General features: G+C 45.2%; 1 protein-coding gene and 1 non-coding gene across 4 annotated transcripts in view; both read right to left on the bottom strand.

The window, feature by feature from the left end:
- The window catches only part of CLPB (caseinolytic mitochondrial matrix peptidase chaperone subunit B), a 141,448-nt gene extending 125,709 nt beyond the window's left edge, over positions 1-15,739 (bottom strand). For all 3 annotated transcript variants that reach the window (XM_044919693.1, XM_021704737.1, XM_044919692.1), the window contains exons 1-2: positions 15,295-15,739; positions 11,709-11,760 (exon numbers count right to left, since the gene is read on the bottom strand). In XM_044919693.1, coding sequence (XP_044775628.1) covers positions 11,709-11,760; positions 15,295-15,697 — 455 coding nt within the window. In that variant the 5' untranslated portion in view covers positions 15,698-15,739. The remainder of the gene's footprint in view (positions 1-11,708; positions 11,761-15,294) is intronic.
- Positions 15,740-17,522: 1,783 nt separating this feature from the next.
- Positions 17,523-17,629, bottom strand: LOC123326242. The gene has a single exon (XR_006540955.1). It is a non-coding gene; the product is annotated as a U6 spliceosomal RNA (small nuclear RNA).
- Between the last annotated feature and the right edge of the window lie 3,031 nt (positions 17,630-20,660).

A 20,660-nucleotide genomic window follows, 5' to 3' on the forward strand; every position in this document is an offset into this window, starting at 1 on the left:
GCTCTCTCTGCCTCGGGCCTCCTCATCTGTAAAATGAAGGGGTATGCCACTTCCAAGTGGACTTCAGGCAAATTACTCAAGTAATCTGCATTTGTTTCACCGTCTGTGAAATGGGGCCATTATTATTTGCACAGTTGTGAGGATTTAGTGATTAAAGCCTCACATAATACCTGCCTCAAAAGAGGTATTCAGTAAACATCAGCCACTATCAGTAATATTTAACAATATTATTAAAGTATCATTTTATAATATTTTATATTACACATACCAGTATATATAAAAATTATATGCATGAAAAATTATGCCATTAAAAATAACCTATAAAAAGTAAATAAAATTCTGAATATATTTAAGTTCTAAAAAAAAGGAGTAAAACTAAGCATGATAGCCTGTGTGTTTTTTGTTTTTTTTAATGATTTTATTTATTTGAGAGAGAGAGAGAGTGAGAGAGAGCATGAGAGGGGAGAGGGTCAGAGGGAGAAGCAGACTCCCCGCCAAGCAGGGAGCCCGATGTGGGACTCCACCCTGGGACTCCGGGATCATGACCTGAGCCGAAGGCAGTTGCAACCACTGAGCCACCCAGGCGCCCCAGCCTGTGTGTTTTTTTTGCCCCACTTACTATTCATTTACCTTGGGTTCATTAGTCTGGGAGGTCTCTGAATGCTCACACTAAAAGCTTAAGAAACATGTATACAGGGTAACAATATTCAGAAAATTCTATCCATTACCTTAATTTATTATTCTAGTTATGGGGCAGTGTAATTAGTAACACTTAGTAACAAAACCTACTATATACAGAGCATTCAGTACGCGCTAGGCATATAGCACTAAGCAGTTTCATTTAATTTTCTCACAGCAAAGGTGTGAGGTGAGGTAGGTCAATCATCATGTCACTTTGCAGAGGAAGAATCTAAGGCTAGAAGAGGTTAGGCAACTTTCCCAAGGTCACAGAGTTGACAAATGGCACAGCTGGAATTCAACCCTTGTTTTCTCAGACTCACAGCTGGGAATCAAACCTTGCTTTCTCAGACTCCAAAGTCCTTACCACTGGGATTCCTGCCAACAATAGGAGAGCCTCTGACAGACCCACTGAATGAGTCAGAGGGGAGAACCACTTGTTGCCTTAGGAGGAGTCTGGACCTGGGACTCCTGCTCAGAAGGGAGGAGAGGGAAGGAACTAGGATGTAAAAGAACCTCAAAGTTCAAAAGTGAGATTAAAAAAAAAGTGAGATTTTCTGAGAAAGCTTTCAAACAGGACAGGGACAGAGCAGGAACTGTGAGGCAAGAAGCTAAAGTGAATATCATAAGCCCAGTGGCACATTTAGCTTGACTACTTTCAGTATTCTTGGATTTCTCTCCCTCAGTTTCCAGGAAAATTCCTTGGGAAAAAATCCAACTGGTTCTAGCCATGCTGACAGGATTTGTGTTATGGTCATGATTGAGCTGGGGTTTTTAAGTAGCAGCACTCGGGCCACAGCAATAGTGCTGCGTGGACAGAGCCTGACAGCTGCCCCCGCTGCGGGACCCCGGGGGACTGCAGCTTTGTGACCTACCCTGCCTCAGTGGCTGGATCAGTGCCAAAGAAGGTCCTGGCACACACAAGCTGGTGACACTCAGATTAGTTCTGATGTTTCTCAGCCATCAGCAGAAAGGTTGTTGATCACCTCACCCAACAACCCCACCACCACCACCAAATCAGTTACCACCGCTGTTAGAATAAAGACAAAGCTCCTCACTATGGCCTCTAACGTTTATTCTAGGGCGCGTATGCACGTGCACACACACATACACACACACACACATCCCGCCCTTGCCCTTTTTAGTCCTTCACACGTCATCATTCCTCCCTCCACTGGGTCTTTGTAAATAAAAGGTCCTTCTGCCAGGAAAGCTCTTCTGCCCTTCTTCACCTAAGTTAACTCTTCACCAGAGCTCAAGCTTCCTCCGGGAAGCTTTCCTTGACCAGAAGAAATCCACTAGAGGCTCTAGGATTCTCTTTACCCTCCCTTGCAGCATCTGTCACAGATGTAATTTCTTTTCTTTTCTTTTCTTTCTTTCTTTAATTTTACATTTGCACAATCAACATCTCAACATCCAAGTAGGCTTTAAGCTCTGTGAAGTGATGCCTGTAAGTATTTTTGGCTTATCACTGATCCATCAGGGCCTAGCAAAGTGCCATAACATAGTAGACACTATTTGTTGAATGAATAAAAGAGGTAATTCTCCATTTTTATATTATTTTTTCAAAGACAGGTCAGTTCTCTGTTTATAGGTTTATTTATTTATTTTTAAAGATTTTATTTATTTGACAGATGTAAAAGAGAGAGACACAGAGAGAGGGAACACAAGCAGGGGGAGTGGGAGAGGGAGAAGCAGGCTTCCCTCGGAGCAGGGAGCCCGACACGGGGCTCGATCCCAGGACCCTGGGATCATGACCTGAGCCGAAGGCAGACGCTTAACGACTGAGCCACCCAGGCGCCCCTGTTTATAGGTTTATTATAACTGTAAATAATTATTAACATTTGCCTACCTCTTTACCATTTATAAAACACTTATGCAATATTCAATAAGTACTTGTTAACTATCTACATGAACAGCAATGAACAACAACAATGGTCTGCTATCTATGAAATTCACAGTTAAGGGACCAAGGCCACACAGCCAAGAAGCAGTACGGCCAACACTAGACGCTCCATCCCAGGGCTGGGCTCCCTTTCAGGGACATCCCTCCTCCCTACAAGTCACCCCCATAGGCCTTAGCTGTTCTCTGCTCCTGTGCTTGGCCAACCACCTGACTCTGCTGGGCTTCTGTGCAGTCGACTAGCTGCTTCCACAACTCACCTACTTATGAAGTTCAGAAACTAAGCTGCCAATATAGTCTTCCCCGATTACCTTCCATCACCAGGGAGCAAGAGAGCAGAGACCCAGTCACACACCTCTGCAGAACTGCTTGCCTGGTGTTTCAGCGTGTGATCTGGACCTTTCCAAAGGGACTCGGTTTTCTCTACAGAGCTAAACACTGGGAACTGTATTTCAAAGTTCTCAGTGGGACCCCCATTAACATGATTTGGAAACTAAGACTGAAAAAGGGAAGTTCTATGACTTATTAAGGGTCCCAGAGCCAGTTTGAAGTGGAACCCAGATCTGCTCATTCTAAAAATCTTGTATTCTTTCTGTAACATTATACTGCCTTCCAACATCCCAGTATTTAAAAAGCCCATGAGTGTTACACCGTAGCATTCAAAAACCAGTGTGATCATCTTAAGGAGCTCTCACAACAAGCATCAAATTAGAAGAGTGATGCCAGTTAGGCCTTGACCTTTGGTCTAGAATAAAACTTATGTTTCAATCTACTGTAAACCACAAAGACATTTAAATATTTACTGGTTAAGAGAGCTGGATGTTTGTTTGCTCTGATGCCATCATTAATATCTTCCCATCCAGCCAAAATGATACAACAATCAATAAACAGCCTCTCTGAGAACCTGAGACAGCCAAATGTATTTACCAGCCAGGGTTTTTGTTAATTAGATAAAATCCCTGGATCAATGTGCAGAACATTTACCTATGCTGTAGCTGAGCACATTCTGGACACCTCAGTCCTGGCACAGGGACAGCAAGTGCCTCAAGCCCCAAGCTGGGGCATCCAGGGACAAGAACCAAACTAAGCAATCAACATAAAGCTAGAATAAATGTGTTTAACTCTCAACAAAATCTAACCCTTTCTTCTTTCCTGAACTGTAAACCAAATCAGACTTTTTTCCAAAGGCATCTAGTAAACAAGTCTGAGCTGATATTCCTTGGTTTTCTAAAACCATGAAACCAGAAATCAAAACAAGATAACAAAACAATCTCTAGGGGAGCCTGGGGTGTCTCAGTCAGTTTAGTGGCTGCCTTTGGCTCAGGTCATGATCCCAGGGTCCTGGGATGGAGCCCTGCATCGGGTTCCCTGCTCCATGGGGAGCCTGTTTCTCCCTCTGCCTGCCGCTCCCCCTGCTTCTGCGAGCTCTCTCTCTCTCTCTCTCTCTGTCAAATAGATAAATAAATAAATCTTAAAAAAAAAATCTCTAAAGTGATCACTGAGATTTTTTTTTTGAGAGGCAACATGGTATATACAGAGGAAAGAGTCAGAATGACGCATACATTCAACTGCCTAGTTGACAACTTTACTTGAGTATCTCACTAGCATGTTAAATTTAGCAAGTTTAAAACCTAGTACATAATCTTTTCCCCCCAACCTAGTTCTCCTCTAGCACTTTCATCTCAGGGAACAGAATCTACACAGCTGAAATTCATTCTTAACACCTTCTTCTCCCTAATCAGTGATATCCAATTCTGTTCATTCATTCAACATTCACTTATCAGTACATACGACGTATCAGGCACTGATACTGCTCTAACCACTACCAAGTCCTGTCTAGCTTACTTCCTCCATCTCTGCTGACATCTTAGCCAAGTCATCATCTGCCATCAACCTCCTTTCTAGACTATTCCGACTATTCCAGTCGCTTTGAACCAGTCTTCCTGCATCCACCATGGCTCTCTATAAATCTGTTCTCTGTGGAGCAACTAGAGAGATCTTTTACAATGCAGATCTAGATCATGTCACCAGGTCTTTCTCTCATTCAAGCTCACGCTCTCTCTCTCTCTCTCTCACACACACACACACACACACGTGCATGAGCGCACAGGCTTAAAATTCTTTAGTGGTTGCCCCCCGATCTTAGTAAAAATAAAAATCACCATGGCCTACAGACCCAGTGTGGTATGGTCCTCGCTTAACTCTCCAGCTTCAGTTCATGTCACTGTGCCCTTGCTCTCTAGAGTCCGGTCAGATTGGCCTTCTCTCAATTGCTTGATTTCTTCACATCTGTTCTTGACTTAGGGCCTTCCACCCTACTGTTCCCTCCAACCGAATCTAATTCCGCCTTTCTCTTCATCATTCAGAGCTCACTTCAATCTCATGTACTCCAGTGCTTTCCCTTACTGATACATACCCTCTCCTCCACTCCTCCTAGATCCAAGGTTAGATTGTAAATCCCTTTTTAAACAAGTCTGAAGATATAATTCACATACCATACAATCCACCCATTAAAAGTATACAACTCTATCATTTTTAGTATATTCAAAGTTGTACAATCTTCACTACTAACTCCAGAACAGTTTCATCATCCCCAAAAGAAACTCTGGACGCATTAGCAGTCACTCCCTATTCCCTCCCAACACCAACCTCTCCAGTCCTTGGCAATAACTATTTTCTGTCTCTATGGATTTGTCTATTCTGGACACTTTATATAAATTGAATCATATGATATGTGGTCTTTTTTCTGACTTCTTTCAATTAGAATAATGCTTTCAAGGTTCACTGATGTCGTAGCATATAGCAATACTTCATTCCTTTGTGCTGATGAATAATATTACGCTCTGTAGCTATACCATATTTTTACTTATCCATTCAGCCATTTCTGGACTTTGGGGTTGTTTTCCTCTTTGGGGTATTATGAATAACAATGCTATGAACATTCATGTTCATGTCTTCTTTTCTCTGGGTTATGTACCTAGGAGTAGACTTGCTGGGTCATAAGGTAATACATGTTTAACAAACTGAGGAAATGCCAACCCTTTTCCATAGTTCCACCATTTCACATCCACACCAGCAATACGTGAGGGTTCCAATTTCTCCACATCCAACGAACACTTGCTATTATCTTTCTGCTTACAGCCATCCTAATAGGTGTGAAGTGGTATCTCATTGTGGTTTTGATTAGCATTTCCCTAATAAATAATGATGTTAAGCATCTTTACGTGTGTATACTGAATATCATGTGTTCATTTGAATATCTTCTTTAGAAAATATCTATTCAGATTCTTTGTCCATTTTTAAGTTTGGTTATCTTTTTATTGATGAGTTAAAGATTTCTTTATATATACTGGGTACAAATCTCTTATCAGATATATGATTTGCAAATATGTTCTCCCATTCTGCGGGAGAGTCTTTTTCACTTTCTTGAAGGTGTCCTTTGAACACAAAGTTTTCAGTTTTGATGAAGTCCAATTTATCTATCTTTTTCTCTGTTTTCTTGTGCTTTTGATGCTATATTTAAGATGGCTTTGCCTAACCCAAGGTCACAAAGATTTACTCCTACGTTTTAAGAGTTTTATAATTTTAGCTCTTACATTTAGGTCTATGATCCATTTTGAGTTAATTTTTGTGTATAGGTGAGGTAGGGCTCCAACTGCATTTTTTTGCATGTCAATATCCAGTTGTCCCAGCACCATTTGTTGAAAAGACACTGCACTTCATTTTGAAGTACAAAATTATGTCTGCATAATTAGTCCTGCTCCCAGTTAGCCTACAAGTACCAAGAGGACAGGAACTGTGTCAATCTTGTTCACCACTGCATTTCCAGCATTCAGCCCAAAGCCTAGCCCCTAATAAGCACTCACAAACCTTGGTCAAATGAAGTATTATTTCTGCTATTAATAAATACTCTACAACTCTATGGGTTATAGGTATTATCTCCATGTTACCTAAGCTCATAGAAGTTAGGCAACATGTGCCTTGTTTTGCTGGTTCTCAATTTTGACTCATGTGCCCCATCCTCCCCTAGAAAGGGAGTTAATGAGCTCCTCCAGGGCAGTGATTGCTTCTCCTTCCTCATGGTGTTGCCACCAACATAAATTCAGCTCAGGGCTAGGCACAGAAGACAGGCTGGACAGATGAATGACTGAGGGACAAACAGACAATGCCCTCCACGGCCAGGTCTCTCCCTCTCTCCAGTTCCTCCTGACCTCAAACTGTGATCAAACAACACCAAACAATATATAATTCCCCCGCCCCACCACACACCCTAGGCTGTTTCTTGCCTCAGTGCTACCACTCATGCAGTCCCCTTTGCCTGGAATGCCTTCCCCTTCTATTTCCCAAGCCCTACTGGTATTTAAAGCCATTTCCTCTAGGATGCTTTCTCTGGTCTCCCAGGTTGGTTAGGGGCATCTTCTGGGCTCCTGTCTCACAGCACTGATCACGCTATGTTGCCACAGTCTTCCCCAGTCTCCTGCATTAAGGGCAGGAATCATGCATGGTCAGGGGTCCCTTGTGCCAAGCATAGGACCCAGCATATGACAGGTGCTCAGTAAATTTTGTCAAATGATCAAATGAATCCTGGAAAGGGCAGGCAGTGTGAGGTTCAAGATTGATATCACCAGGGTTCCTTCTTTAGAGAACGTCTGGGCTGATGAACAACTGAGCTATGCACTCAGCAAAGAGGCCCAACTCCCTGCTGGGAGAAGGGAAATGGGTAGGGGTGTTGTCTTTCACTCAAGTTTGTTCTGAAGGAAATGTGATCTCCATTGGGAGAATAGGAGGCCTCACTTCTCCCAGCCCTGATAGCTCCTCACATGGCTCAGCCCAAGCCTGGACAGATGTGCCTTCAATCTGCCCTATGCCCTAGGTTTCGGGTGAGTGATTCCTGCATCCAGAAGCCAGGCTTGGGTATGGGCTGAGCCCAGGAGTAGGGCCACCTGCTCATGATGCTGACAGGTGGGACAGGGGCCCCAGGACAGGGCTTCCACTCCTTAGTTGTCAGAGCTGAACACACTAACAAGGTTTAAGTGCCTTGGGGGAGGAGGAGGGGAAATGGCTGCCACACAGGGAGAAAGGAGGAGATAAGGAAGGGAAGAGGAAAGGACCCAGCCTTCCTCTAATATAACCAATGGACATATGGAAATAAGACTCTGGACTGTCTGCTTCAAGTTTGCTGAAAAGTCAGTAAAAAGTAACTTTCCCCAAATTCTGTTGTGCTGGGGAATAGAGTATAAGATGTGGGGAAACAGACCTGTCCCTGCCCTGGGGAGGCACACAATCCAGTGGTTTAAGGTGAAGTCTAGCTCACAACCTTCTTAATATCAAGAACAGAATGTGGCAAGTGGCAGATCCTGCCCTGTCCCCTCTAGCCAGGCAGGCTCACGCCACACACAGTTAGCGAGCACCACATAAAGCAGGTCAACAGTGCCTCTACATCAGGGTGACTATCCAGAGCTGTTGGCTTGATCGTCTCATAAGGTTGTCTATAAGGATTCCTGATTTGGGCAGCAGTGAATCTTGCTGCTTTTCTTGTTCATGGACTGAGTGCCTCCTCAGTCCTGACAGTCAGCCCTAGTTCTCTCACCCACCCTCCAACTTCTCTTCTAGACAAGGATCACTCTCCTGCCGCAGGCTGGCATGGCCCTTTTCAGATGACTTTTTTTTTTTTTAAAGATTTTATTTATTCATTTGACAGAGATAGACACAGCGAGAGAGGGAACACAAGCAGGGGGAGTGGGAGAGGGAGAAGCAGGCCTCCCGCAGAGCGAGGAGCCCGATGCGGGGCTCGATCCCAGGACCCCGAGATCATGACCTGAGCCGAAGGCAGACGCTTAACGACTGAGCCACCCAGGCGCCCCGTCAGATGACTTTCATACCCTCCCAGACCAGAAGGGAGATGTGGGGCAAAGCAAGGGGAGATCACAGCCAGGTGGGAGGAGTCAAGGAAGGCTTCAAAAGGGCTGTAGCACTTGAGCTGAGTCTGGAAGGATTTAAGCAGAGGGTAATGAGCACTGAGTACAGAGGGGTGGTCTGTGTAGAGGGCTCATACCCAGGACCTACGAACTTCAGATTCCACAGCATCCTTAAAGAGGAGGATGAAGCACTTCCCCTCTGAGCAGGAGAACCTCAGGCTGCTGCCCTTCACTATCCAGAGCTTTCCCAAGGCTCTAGGGCTAAGGAAGGTTGGGGGACATCAAGGCAGAGACGCACAGAGCCTCAGAAGGGCAATGGGGAAAGAACGGTAAAGGACAGTATTATTCACCAGATCTGAGTTTTATTCCAAATACTGATATCGGAGACGATACTGATCACACACTTGGTGACCTAACCATGTATAAACTATGTTTAAGGGGTTTTTAAAAATTGAGAATGGGACTCTATCCTGCCATAGGCAGGTCTGTTGGATGGAGCTAAAAGCAGGATACACAGGAAGAACCTAAGAGCGGCATGAAGCACCTATGCAGAGTCTAGGGCACAGAAAAGCTGAATAAACACCAGCTGTAGGAATTCAAAAGAACTGTTCTTTTAGGGGCACCTGGGTGGCTCAGTTGGTTAAATGACTGCCTTCGGCTCAGGTCATGATCCTGGAGTCCCTGGATCGAGTCCCGCATCGGGCTCCCTGCTCGGCGGCGAGCCTGCTTCTTCCTCTGACCCTCCCCCCTCTCATGTGCTCTCTCTCTCTCTCTCTCTCTCTCATTCTGTCTCAAATAAATAAATAAAATCTTAAAAAAAAAAAAAAAAAGAACTGTTCTTTTAGCAAGGATGGCCAGGCTCTCCCCACCTCCACCTCTAGACCTAGCTCTATTAGCAGGAAAAGCTATAGTTGATAGGTTACATGTCTGTTTCCTCGAGACCAGAGCCTGGGTCACCGCCCATCTCCAGTACCTTCCAGCAGAGGCCTACCCATTCATACGCAAGCAGGAAGTCTTTTGGGTGAGGAGGGGGTTCCTAATTCAGGCCTTTATCACCTTGAATTTGTCTTATTGAAACAGCCTCTCCTCACTTGTTTATTCTTCACCCTTCTGAATGATCCTAATTGAGTCACTCCCCTGCTCAAAAACCTTCCGTGTCTCCCCACTGCTCATAGGATAAGAATCCTAGACTCCTCCCCATGGGCTTTCTAAGCCCTGCACATTGGTTTCTCTCAAGCCAGCTGCCCCCCTTCCCCACACCCTGCAGTGCTGTACAAGTGCCACCTCAGCAGCACCCACAGGACACCGGGCCCAGCAGCCAGCCAGCAGCTCCTGTCCCGTCTTTGCTCAGTTTGTTCCCTACTCTTTGCTTCAGAGTGGGGGGGCATAGGGGGACGCAGGAGGTCAGAAGAGTAGGGGTAAGACTGCTGTGCTGAAAGTCAGGCTCTGTGCCTCGCTCACCTCTGACTCCTTTACAAGGGGTGAAGGGAGACTCTGAGTCATCATGACCAAAAGAGATGAGGCAACTGGAGGCAGGAGAAAAGCAGCTAGAGACTGGAGATACACATGAAAGGCCCTTACAAATGCGAGCCACACAGGCAAGAAGGAATGTTCTGCATCACACACATCAGAAATTCAATCACTTCCTGCATTCTTTTGACGAGTGTTTAATTGCTATTAGAAAAACGTTTTTTTTTGAGAGAGCTAAAATAATCAACACTCAGGGGCTTAATGGAATAGGGTAAACTCAGCCTCCCCTGGGTGACGGATCAGTGGATTCACGGCATTGCTGCTTTGCAAATACACCACCTAAACTGGGTTGCCAGAGCTAAGCAGCAGCCTGGCAGTGCTCAGCAGGAGGGCTGACCGATCACTGAAGGGTGGCTTGAGGGTCAGCAAAGGCCTGGGGGGGGCCGGCACAGCCAGTTTTGCCCCCTCACTCCCTTATACTGCAGCAGAGGGAAGCGCGGCTCAGCTGTTTCTGGGGAAATGAAGATGCCACACACAGCCGGCAGTTATGAATGGCTCTTATAACAACAAGCTGACATCTGTGCTTGGTTTTTAAGATGCATCATCACATGTTTATTAAACTAGTGCTCCATCGTATTTATTTGGCTACGAAACAACTCCCAGCCCACACTTCCAAAAGTGGTTTATTAAAAACTAAGCCTTGAACATTAATACTCAAAAGCACCCCTGAGAATCAATAATAATGCTGCAGATAAAATGAAAGGGAATCAAAGCAGTAAGTCTTGGTGGGGGCTGCAGCTGACTTTCAACACTTTCTTATATGTTCAGGCAGCTGGAGTGAGAAGGAGCACCGAGAGTGTGGCACTGAATGCAGGAGTAGCCACCCCAAACACAGGACTTCCTGTCTAATATGTGGACATGGTAGCAGGGAAGGGGGGTATCCTGGGGCCACCTCGCTTTATACAAAGGGCCAAAAAAGGCCAAGATGAAGCCCAGCGCAGGCCACTAGTTTCACCAAGAATAAAACCTCTGCCCCTAACCAACAGCCCCATACTGAAGCCCTGGGGTGGCACCAGTCTGAGCATCTATCCTGGACACAGACTGCCCAGCCCCAGCACCAGGCTGAGCCTCAGCCTGAGTCCTGTCCCTGCCCAGAACAAACCTCAGTTCCAACCTGCCAGTGGTCCTAAGGGGCCCAGCTGAGCCAGGCAGGCTGGAAGAATGCACTCAGCCCCTGAGCAGGCGCCCAGCATGTGCACCCCAGCCCTTCAGGAAGATCTTTCTAGCCCCAGAAGACCCGACAGAAAGGCTTCTTCCAGCTCCCTCCCAAATCCCCAAACCTTTCTATGGGTGCCCACCTGTACCCCATCCAGGCAGCAAGCAATAACACATGGCCAGTTCCACAAACATATAAGAACAAATTGGAAGATTCAGTAAAGAACCCGCAGGATGTGGAGGGGACTCTAAACCATGCCCTGCTAAGAACAAGACAGTGGAAGGATCCAGAGATGTTTGGGGTCAAGAAAAAAGGAGACACAGGGCTGACTCCCCACCTTAAAAAATCTAAGGGTTGACCTGGGCCAAGGCAGCCCAGGTGACTGTGACTATAGGGAAGTTACAGGGTTCACTTTCCAGAGGAGTGTGAGGATTTCCTCCAAGGCAGTCATCACTGGAGCAAGGGGTTCACCCAGCTCAGGCCCTCCTGTAGGGGAGAGCAAGTCCTGGGGATCGACACTCACCTGCTGACTTCTTGGACATTGTTGGTGCGAGCAGCTTCCATCAGGGCTGCATCTGAAAAGAAAGGGGGCACTTGTCAGATCCCTGGTCAGGACCTACCCTCAGAGCTAACTGCATGGAGGGCCCAGTAAAACAATGGAAATGGAAGAACTTCAGAAACATGGGCTTTGGGGTGCCTGGGTGGTGCAGTCAGTTAATTGTCTGACTCTTGGTTTTGGCCAGAGTCAAGATTTCAGGGTCCTGAGATCAAGCCCTGCACTGGGCTCCATGCTGAGTGTGGAGTCTGCTTGGGTTTCTCTCTCCCTCTCCCTCTGCCCCTCCCCCCCCAAAAATAAATAAATAAAAGGAAAGAAACATGGGCTTTAACGAAGGAAATGATGCCAAGGCATATAAAGAGAAAGCTAATCATCCCCTGCCTACATGGTAGGCACTGTTAACCTATCTTCCACATCCATTACAGAGCCCAAACTTGTAACTCTTATCATACAGGTGATCCAAGTAAAGTGCTAGCAACCATGTGCTGCCTATGGCAAATGCGTGATATGTGAATCCCTTCACTCTTCATTAGCTAGAAAGCTCAGACTACTATGTTTCACATGGCTGTCATTGTTACTAGTCATCCCCCTACCTCATCCCACTTTCTCCCCCAACACTGATTTCTCAGCGTAGTTTTGAATCTCATATCAAAAGTCACCAACCCTGCACAGAGGAACAGGCAGGGGTGTGGGCTCCTCAGTTAAGAGCCTTGACCAGGAGCCAGGAGGCCCAACCATCTGCCCCCTACTCCCTGGGCTGTGGCAGCCCCTTTCCCTCTCAACTCCAGCTTCCATGACTATAAAGTAGATGCAATAATCCTTGCCCTGGCAAGCCTCACGAGGATTCCAAGGAGATGAAATGATGGTTGAAAAACCTGCCAACTCCTCGGTGCCAAGCTCAGCAAAGGGAGACCCAAAGCAGAGTGTTGCAATCCCTTAGCAAACACCTAGCAGAAAAGCAATGCTAAGCCTGGCCTGGCCTGAGCAGTCTGCAGGCTGTTGGCACCACCTTGTGGCCACAAAGAAAAACTTCGTGACTCAGAAAAACTATTAATAGTAGAGGCAAGATTTTTTTCAAATAGTCATGGAGCCCTATGTGCCCAGCATGGTTCTGAGCTCCATTGTTGAACACTGGAGAGACTCATACCCAGCCCTGCCTCAGGGAGTTCTCAGTCCAGCCAAGAGACTCACCCAGCAAAACATGAGAGGAGGCACGGCAGTAGGGTAGAAAGAGCAGGATATGGAGACAGACAGACCTGGGCTCCCACCCCCAATTCTGCCACTTATATGCTGTATGAGCTGGCCAACTCATCTAACCTCCTGAGCCTCAGTTTCCAGGGATAAGACAGCCACCTTGTCATGCATACACAAACCAGATCTGTGGTTCAAACATTAGTGTCTCCACCCCACCTGCCAGCCTAGAGTCCAGGGAGAGGTCTTTCCTGGTTATCTTCCCCCATGGTTCTCTAAGCACACATCCAGGGATGCTCAGACAGCCCTCAGTTGGAAGGGAAACAAAGCTTCCTCAGAGATCACTGTAACCACTCTTCCCTCATTCTGCAGAAAGAAGTGGCTTCTGCAAGGTCACAGCGGGAATGAGAAGGAGCTGAGAGTCAGGGCCTCCCGGCTCCTACAGGGTACAGTTTCTACTGCACCATATGGAGGGCCTGAGCTTTTAACTCCAAATCAGGGTACAGCATAGGCTAGCAAAGTCTGAAGGGTTGGAAGTGATCATGGTTTTGGTCATTACTTACTTTAGAAAGTAGACAAAGTCCAGATTGGCGCCCCCAGGAACCTCTAAGGCAAGACCTTGGACCCCTCCCCCAATTCATCTAAGCATACTAGCCTCAGGACATTCCCTGCTCATGAACTTTCGGTGGCTCTCCACTGCCCATGGGAGAAATTCCAAACCCTCCAAAAACCCTCCTGACATCCAGGCCCCACTCCATCTGCTCTCACCTCATTCCAAAGACCCCCTGTCCTCCAATCAGGCTGGCTAACCTACCAGCCCCTGCACACACCATGCTGACTTGTGACCCCCATATCCATGAAGTCTTTGCATGCAATACAATCCAACTCAAGACACATTTCCGGAGTACCTACTACGTTCCAGATGCTATGGAGGACAACAATGTGAAAGTATTAGGGAAAGGAACTCGTATCAACCTGAAAAAAAGATAAGCTGCATTCCTCGCTCTCATGGAGCTCACAATGTCACTCCTTTTCATCTCTTGCCTCATCCTGCTGAGTATCTTACCCATCCTGACCCTGCTGGCCCTCCAATCCCCCAACAACACATTGTCATACCACTTACCAGACCCATCGGCCTAACTGCCTGAACTGTCTCCTTAAATGACTTTGTGCTGCTAGGAGTTCCACACCTCCCAAAATTGGGCTCACAGAGAGTATTCAAAAAATGCTCAAAGTTATAGAATTATAGCATGCCTAAGCTAGAAGAGCCCTTATAGTCTCTATTTCAACATCCTCATTTTGTAGATGAGGAAACAGGGCCAGTGAGGATGAGAAGCAAGAGTCCAAAGTCACAATGGGAGTTACAGGTAGAACCAGAACAAGATCCCAGAGGTCCTTACTCCCAATTCAGGACCCTTCCTTTACAGCTGGCCACAGCCTGCTAAATAAACTTAGTTCAAGGTAGTCCCCATTCTTGCTCCCAAGTCTGAGAGCTTGGGATGCATGAAACCTATGAACACCATGCTTCCAGCTTTACCCCCTGAGGAACTACTGAGAACCTGAGTGGTTGGACTCATGTGGGCCAGAAGTCTGGCTGCCTGCTCTCCCAGTCCCTGCTCAACTCCTTGCACCCAGGTGAGATGGCAAGCTGGGTCAGCCAGCCCCCATGGTTGCTTTTGGGTCTCTAAGGATCCAACTTCCTTGTTTTTCTTCTCCTGCGAACTGCATGGCTTGGCAAGATCACCTCACACCTGAGACCAGGGACAACAAAACCCCGGGGACTCTGATGGGCAGACCCAGACTGCTGAACTCCAAGACTCAAAATAACAGCACTGTAAGAGTACTGAGAAATCATTCTTTACTGTGTAAGGGGGGGAACGTGAAACCAGAGAGGAGCAAGGGGTGAACAGTGGCAACGCTGGTATTGAAACCAAGTTCCTACTTCCCTTCTTAGGCCACCTTTCGCCAGGAAAACTTCTCTGAACTATCTAGTAGTTACCGTTAGAACACACGGTGGTTTCCTGGAGACCTCTTAAGAGAAGAATTGGACCAGGCAGAATATTAGGACATAAAAGGACGATGCTCTAATTTTAGATGTATCATTCAACGTCTCCATTGTACAGATGGACAAAGTAGCGCCCAAAGAAGGGAGGTGACCTATGATAGGAAGTGATACAACTCAGAGGCACTGAGCTCTCCAGTTCACCACCCTGCCCCAGGGACCAGACGATGTCTGAGTCCTTCCAGGACTGAAGCTCTGCTGCTCTGAATCTATAAGCAACTCCCGCCCTCCAAAGATAACGAAGTCAGGTCACTCCTCCCGCCTCTATCTTCCTCGAACCCACACTGCCCCGATAATCACCCTTGTTGGACGGGCTCTTGCTGTAACAGTGAACCACTAGCGCCGTGGCCAGGGCCCACATGCTCAGTCCGGCCCTCTTGGGGACCCCGTTCCAGCTGTCCTGTCCCGGGAGTGTTTCTTCTGGGCTAAGAAGGCGTCCCCATGTTGCGGCTACGAGGCACTGAGTCTCGGTGCGTCCTCCCTGGCGCCCCCAGGTGGCTGCCCCTTCTCGGGGGAGGAAGGCCAACGATGTTCCAGGGCGCCCCCCGACGGCCGCCCTCAGCCACTGCGGCTCCCCGCGGCCCGCGGTGGTCACACTCTGGCTGGAGGCACTTCCATGACTCCGGAGCGACGGGGACCTAAGCTGCTGGAGGAGGAGCCGCGGCGCCAGCGCTGTTCTCCTCAACACCAGGAACCCCAGCATCGTGACAGCCGCTTAGATAACCCCCTGGTGCCGGCCCCTGCGCTGGCCGCGTCCAACATGGCTGCCGCGGCGCGTTCGAAGACGCCGCGAACGCGGTGGGATACCGCACTACTTCACGGGAGTGGTAGTCCACAGCCTTAGATTTTTCTGCAACTGGAGAACAAATAAACTACATTTCCCAGAAAGCTGTGGAACATACGTCACAATGACAGACGACTTAGAGGAGCCTGATGCATATTGGGAAATGGAGTTCGAGTGAGGGGGCGTGGTAAGAGGGGAAATGCCTGGGTAAGAACGTGGAGATTAGAATTAAGGTTAGAATCCCAGAGCCTCCTGCCAAGTTTAGTTAAAATATGCGACGCAGTTTCTGACGACTGCAAGTTAAACAGGGGATCTTCAGCAGAAGCCTATTATGAAACGTATGCTTATTTCTTTTAGCCTATTTCTCTTTTTTAGCCTGGGACAGCTTTTCAAAAAAGATGTCTAGGGTAACCAGTACACCTGTAACAGCAATTCTCTTTATTTTCCTACACAGACTTCCTTTCGGTTGAAAAGCTAACTCCTAGTCTTGCTTTCTCACTTGTGTTATTTTCTAAGGGTTTTCACGTGGGTTGTCCCATTGAATCTCATGACAGCTGCATGTGGGGAAGCTGGGCAAGGAATGTTATTCCTGTCTACAGGAAAGGGAATTTCAGTTCAGAGGTGGAAAAAAATTGCTAATCAATCAATCAATAAAGCTCAGATCTTCTAACTCGGAGCCCAATACCTGCACCCCCATTTCTTCCTCTCTTTTCCAGACTGAACCCACAAGCAGGTAACAGAGGAAGCTCTTTTATGCCAGTCCCATCTCTTACTTCTGCCCTTCCCTTAGGTCTCTGCTCAAACTTCATATTATCAGAGCCTTCTCTGACGATTTTATTTAAAATAGCAATTCTCTTTCCCACATCCTTCCTATCTTGCCTAATTTTTCTTCACAGTACTTACCATCTGACATACTGAAAATTTATTGTGTTTAATGTCTTTCTCCAATAGAGCATGAGCCCCACAAAACAGGGACTTTGTTTTTTTCTCTCTTACATTACTAGCACTCAGAACAATGTCTGGAACAAAAAGAGATGCTCAATAAATATTCCTTTGGTAAAAGGATTACTCCTGCCTTATTATTGTGGAGAAATGAATATAAGCTTTGGAGTGCAGGCAGACCTGGATTTCAATTTTAACTCTTGCATTTACTGTATGTGTGACCTTGGACAAACTTCCTTACCCTTTTCATTGTTAATTTCCTCATTGTTATCAAAGATAATATGATCTACCCTCAAGAGGATTGCTTGTATTAAATTAGATAATATGTAGACCACCACTGTCCCTGGCTTATATTAGGTCTTCCAGAAATGGCAGCTAGCATTGTTTTCCCTGCTCTAGGGGTGCACTGGATTCCCTACTCTAAACTTCATTTTAAGTTTTTATTTAAATTCCAGTTAGTTAACATACAGTATAATATTAGTTTCAGATGTACAATATACATCAGCCACTCTATATATTACTCCGTGCTTATCGCGGTAAGTATACTCTTAATACCCTTCACATATTTCACCCATCCCCCCACCCACCTCCCCTCTGATAACCATCAGTTTGTTCTCTATAGTTAAGAGTCTGTTTCTTGGTTTGCCTTCCTCTCTTTTTTCCCCTTTGTTCATTTGTTTTGTTTCTTAAATTCCACATACGAGTGAAATCATATGGTATTTGTCTTTCTCTGACTTATTTCGCTCAACATAATACTCTCTAGCTCCATCCATGTTGTTGCAAATGGCAAGATTTCATTCTTAAAAATATGGAACACTTTACAAATTTGCATGTCATTCTTGTGCAGTGGTCATGCTAATCTTCTCTGTATCGTTCCAATTTTAGTATATGTGCTGCCAAATCGAGCACCCTACTCTAAACTTGAGGGCAGAGATGGAGTTTCTTATTTCCGATCTTTAGTAAGGCACTCAGTAAATAGCTGTTAAATGGACAAATGACTTCTTAAATTACTCAATAGCAAAAGCATTTTGACCTTCCTATTTTAAGAGAGTCCCAGGACATCCTGTTTTATTAGACACTCTACTCAGGATAGCAGCTTCACCCTCCCTGTATTCTTAGAATACTTGTGCTTCCCAACTTAGGGCTGATCTCAGCCAGAAGGGCGATCTCTGATGACCCATTACCAGGTGGGTCACAAGATGGTGTGAGTATGCATCACTCAGCCCCTCCTACTGCAGGCGCTTTCCAGCACCTTTCAGTTTACTGCGCAACTTGCAATCATTGGGTAATTCTCGAAGCACTTACCCATTGATTCCCTTATTTGATTTTCATAAATAACATTGGGGGGGGATGTCAAGGCAGGGTTGAATTAGAAGAAAACATAAAGTAATTAAACAAATAAATAGAGTAGGGAAGCTTTCTGGGTGTGACACAAAACTCAGAACCCACAATAGAAAAGACCAATATATTTGACTCTACAAAAAAATAATTCTGATAGTGAAATATATATAGTGAAAAATATACACAGTGAAAAAATGACAATATGGGGAAAAAATATATTCACACCACAGTGATGAAGGGCTACGTAATACAGAAAACTCCTACAAAATATGCAAAAGGCCTACCATACAAGAGACAAATGCACAAGGGCAATGCCTATGGTAGCTTATACTGTGCCTTTGTGCAAAGTAAAGAACGGGTCTCCCTGAGGATGAATTAGAAAAAGAACCTGCAGTGTGTGTGACTAGGTGAGCAGGGCGCTGCCAGATTTCACCCTTCCACTTCCATGAGCTGCATAGCCAAACTTAGCAGCCTCAAGCAAAGGACCTGACCAAAGAGCTCACGAGAAAAAAAAATACAAGTTGTACTTAAACATATGAAAATATGCTCAACTACACCCATGATAAGAGATGTACAAATTAAAGCTTTATTGATCCATATCTTACACCATAAACAAAAATCATCTCAAAATGGATTATAGACATAAATGTAAAACCTAAATTCTAAAACTTCTAGAAGAAAACATGAAGAAAATCTTCCTGATGTTCAGTGAGGCAAAGATTTCTTAGATATAATACCAAAACCATGATCCATTAAAAAAAAAAAAGGTAAAATTTGACTTTGTCAAAATTAAGAACTTTTGCTCCTCAAAAGCCACTGTTAAGAGAATTAACAGAGGGGTGCCTGGGTGGCTCAGCTGGTTAAGCGGCTGACTCTGGATTTCAGCTCAGGTCATGGTCTCAGGGTCCTGGGATCTAGTGTCATCAGTCTCCATGCTCAGCAGGGAGAGAGAGTGAACAGAGAAACCACAAAGGGGAGAAAATATTTGTAAATTATTCATCCAATAAAAACTTGTACCAGAATATAAAAAGGATTCTCAAAACTCAATACAGTAATAAGAAAATGACCCTATTTTTAAAATGGGAAAAATATTTGAATAGACACTTCACCAAAGTGAAATAAAATAAACACATGAAAAGACCCTCAATACCATTACCACGATTCATTAGGAAAATGAAAATAAAAAATTACCATTACATATCTATTAAAATGTCTAAAATTAAAAAGACTGACCCTACCAAATATTGGTGAGAATTTAGTGCAGCTGGAACACTCTCATGCTGCTAATGGTAATGTAAAATGGTAGAATTTCTTTGGAAAACAGTTTGGCGGTTTCCTTAAAAGTTAAATATACATCTACCATATGATCCAGCCATTCTACTTCTAGGTATTTACCCAAGAGAAAGAGAAACCTATGTCCATACAAAGACTTGGTCATGAATATTTTATTCGTGATAGTTAAAAGCTGGAAACAACTGGGACCTGGCTGGCTCAGTTGGAGGAGCATGTGACTCTTGATCTCAGGGTTGTGAGTTCGAGCCACACATTGGCTGTAGAGATTACTTTAAAATAAAGTCTTAAAAAATAAAATCTTTAAAACAACAACAAAACCAGGTGGTTATTTAAAAAACATCTGCGACAAGCAAAAAGAAACAACCTAAATGTCTACTGAAACAAGAATACATAAAGAAATTGTAGTGGATCCATACAGTGGAATACTACTTAGCAATAAAAAGGAATCAACTATTGATAGATGACATGGATAAATCTCAAAATAATTATGTTGAGTGAAAGAAGTGAGATTAAGAAAAAAGACTGCAGGGGCACCTGGGTGGCTCCATAGGTTAAGCAGCTACCTTTGGTTCAGGTCATGATCCTGGGGTCCTGGGATCAGGCCCAAGTCAGGCTCCCTGCTTAGCAGGGAGTCTACTTCTCCCTCTTCCTCTGCAGCTCCCCTTGCTTGTGCTCTCTCTCTCACTCTCTCTTTCTCTGTCAAATAAATAAATAAAATCTTTAAAAAGAAAGAAGAAAGAAAGAAGGAAGAAAGAAAGAAAAAGAAAGAAGAAAAAGAAAGAAAAAAGACTGCATGCTGTATTATCCCATTTATATAAGATTCTAGAAAATAAAATCTAATTTATAATAACACAAAGCAGACCGGCAGTGGTTGTATGGGGATGGGTGGGAAGGAAGGTGTGGGGGGAGGGGGATTACAAAAGGATACAAGGAAACCTTTGGGATGATGGATATGTTCATTATATTGGTTGTGGTGATGGCTCACAAGTGCACAAATGTCAAAATTGATCAAATTTATACTTTAAACATGTGCAGTTTATTGCATGTCAATTACACTTCAACAAAGTGTTCTTAAAAACTGTAAGATAAGGGTACCTGGGTGGCTCAGTCGGTTAAGCGTCAGACTCTTGATTTCGGCTCAGGTCATGATCTCAGGGTTGTGGGATCAAGCCCCACACTCAGAGCACGGAACCCGCCTGAGGAGGCTCTCTTTCCACCACCCCCGCCCGCAGTGCTCTCACTCACACACTCTCTCTCTAATAAATAAAATAAAAATTACAAAATAAAATAAAAACTATAACATAGG

Source organism: Neomonachus schauinslandi, chromosome 11 (genome assembly GCF_002201575.2).
Source record: "Neomonachus schauinslandi chromosome 11, ASM220157v2, whole genome shotgun sequence".
Classification (NCBI taxonomy): Eukaryota; Metazoa; Chordata; class Mammalia; order Carnivora; family Phocidae; genus Neomonachus; species Neomonachus schauinslandi.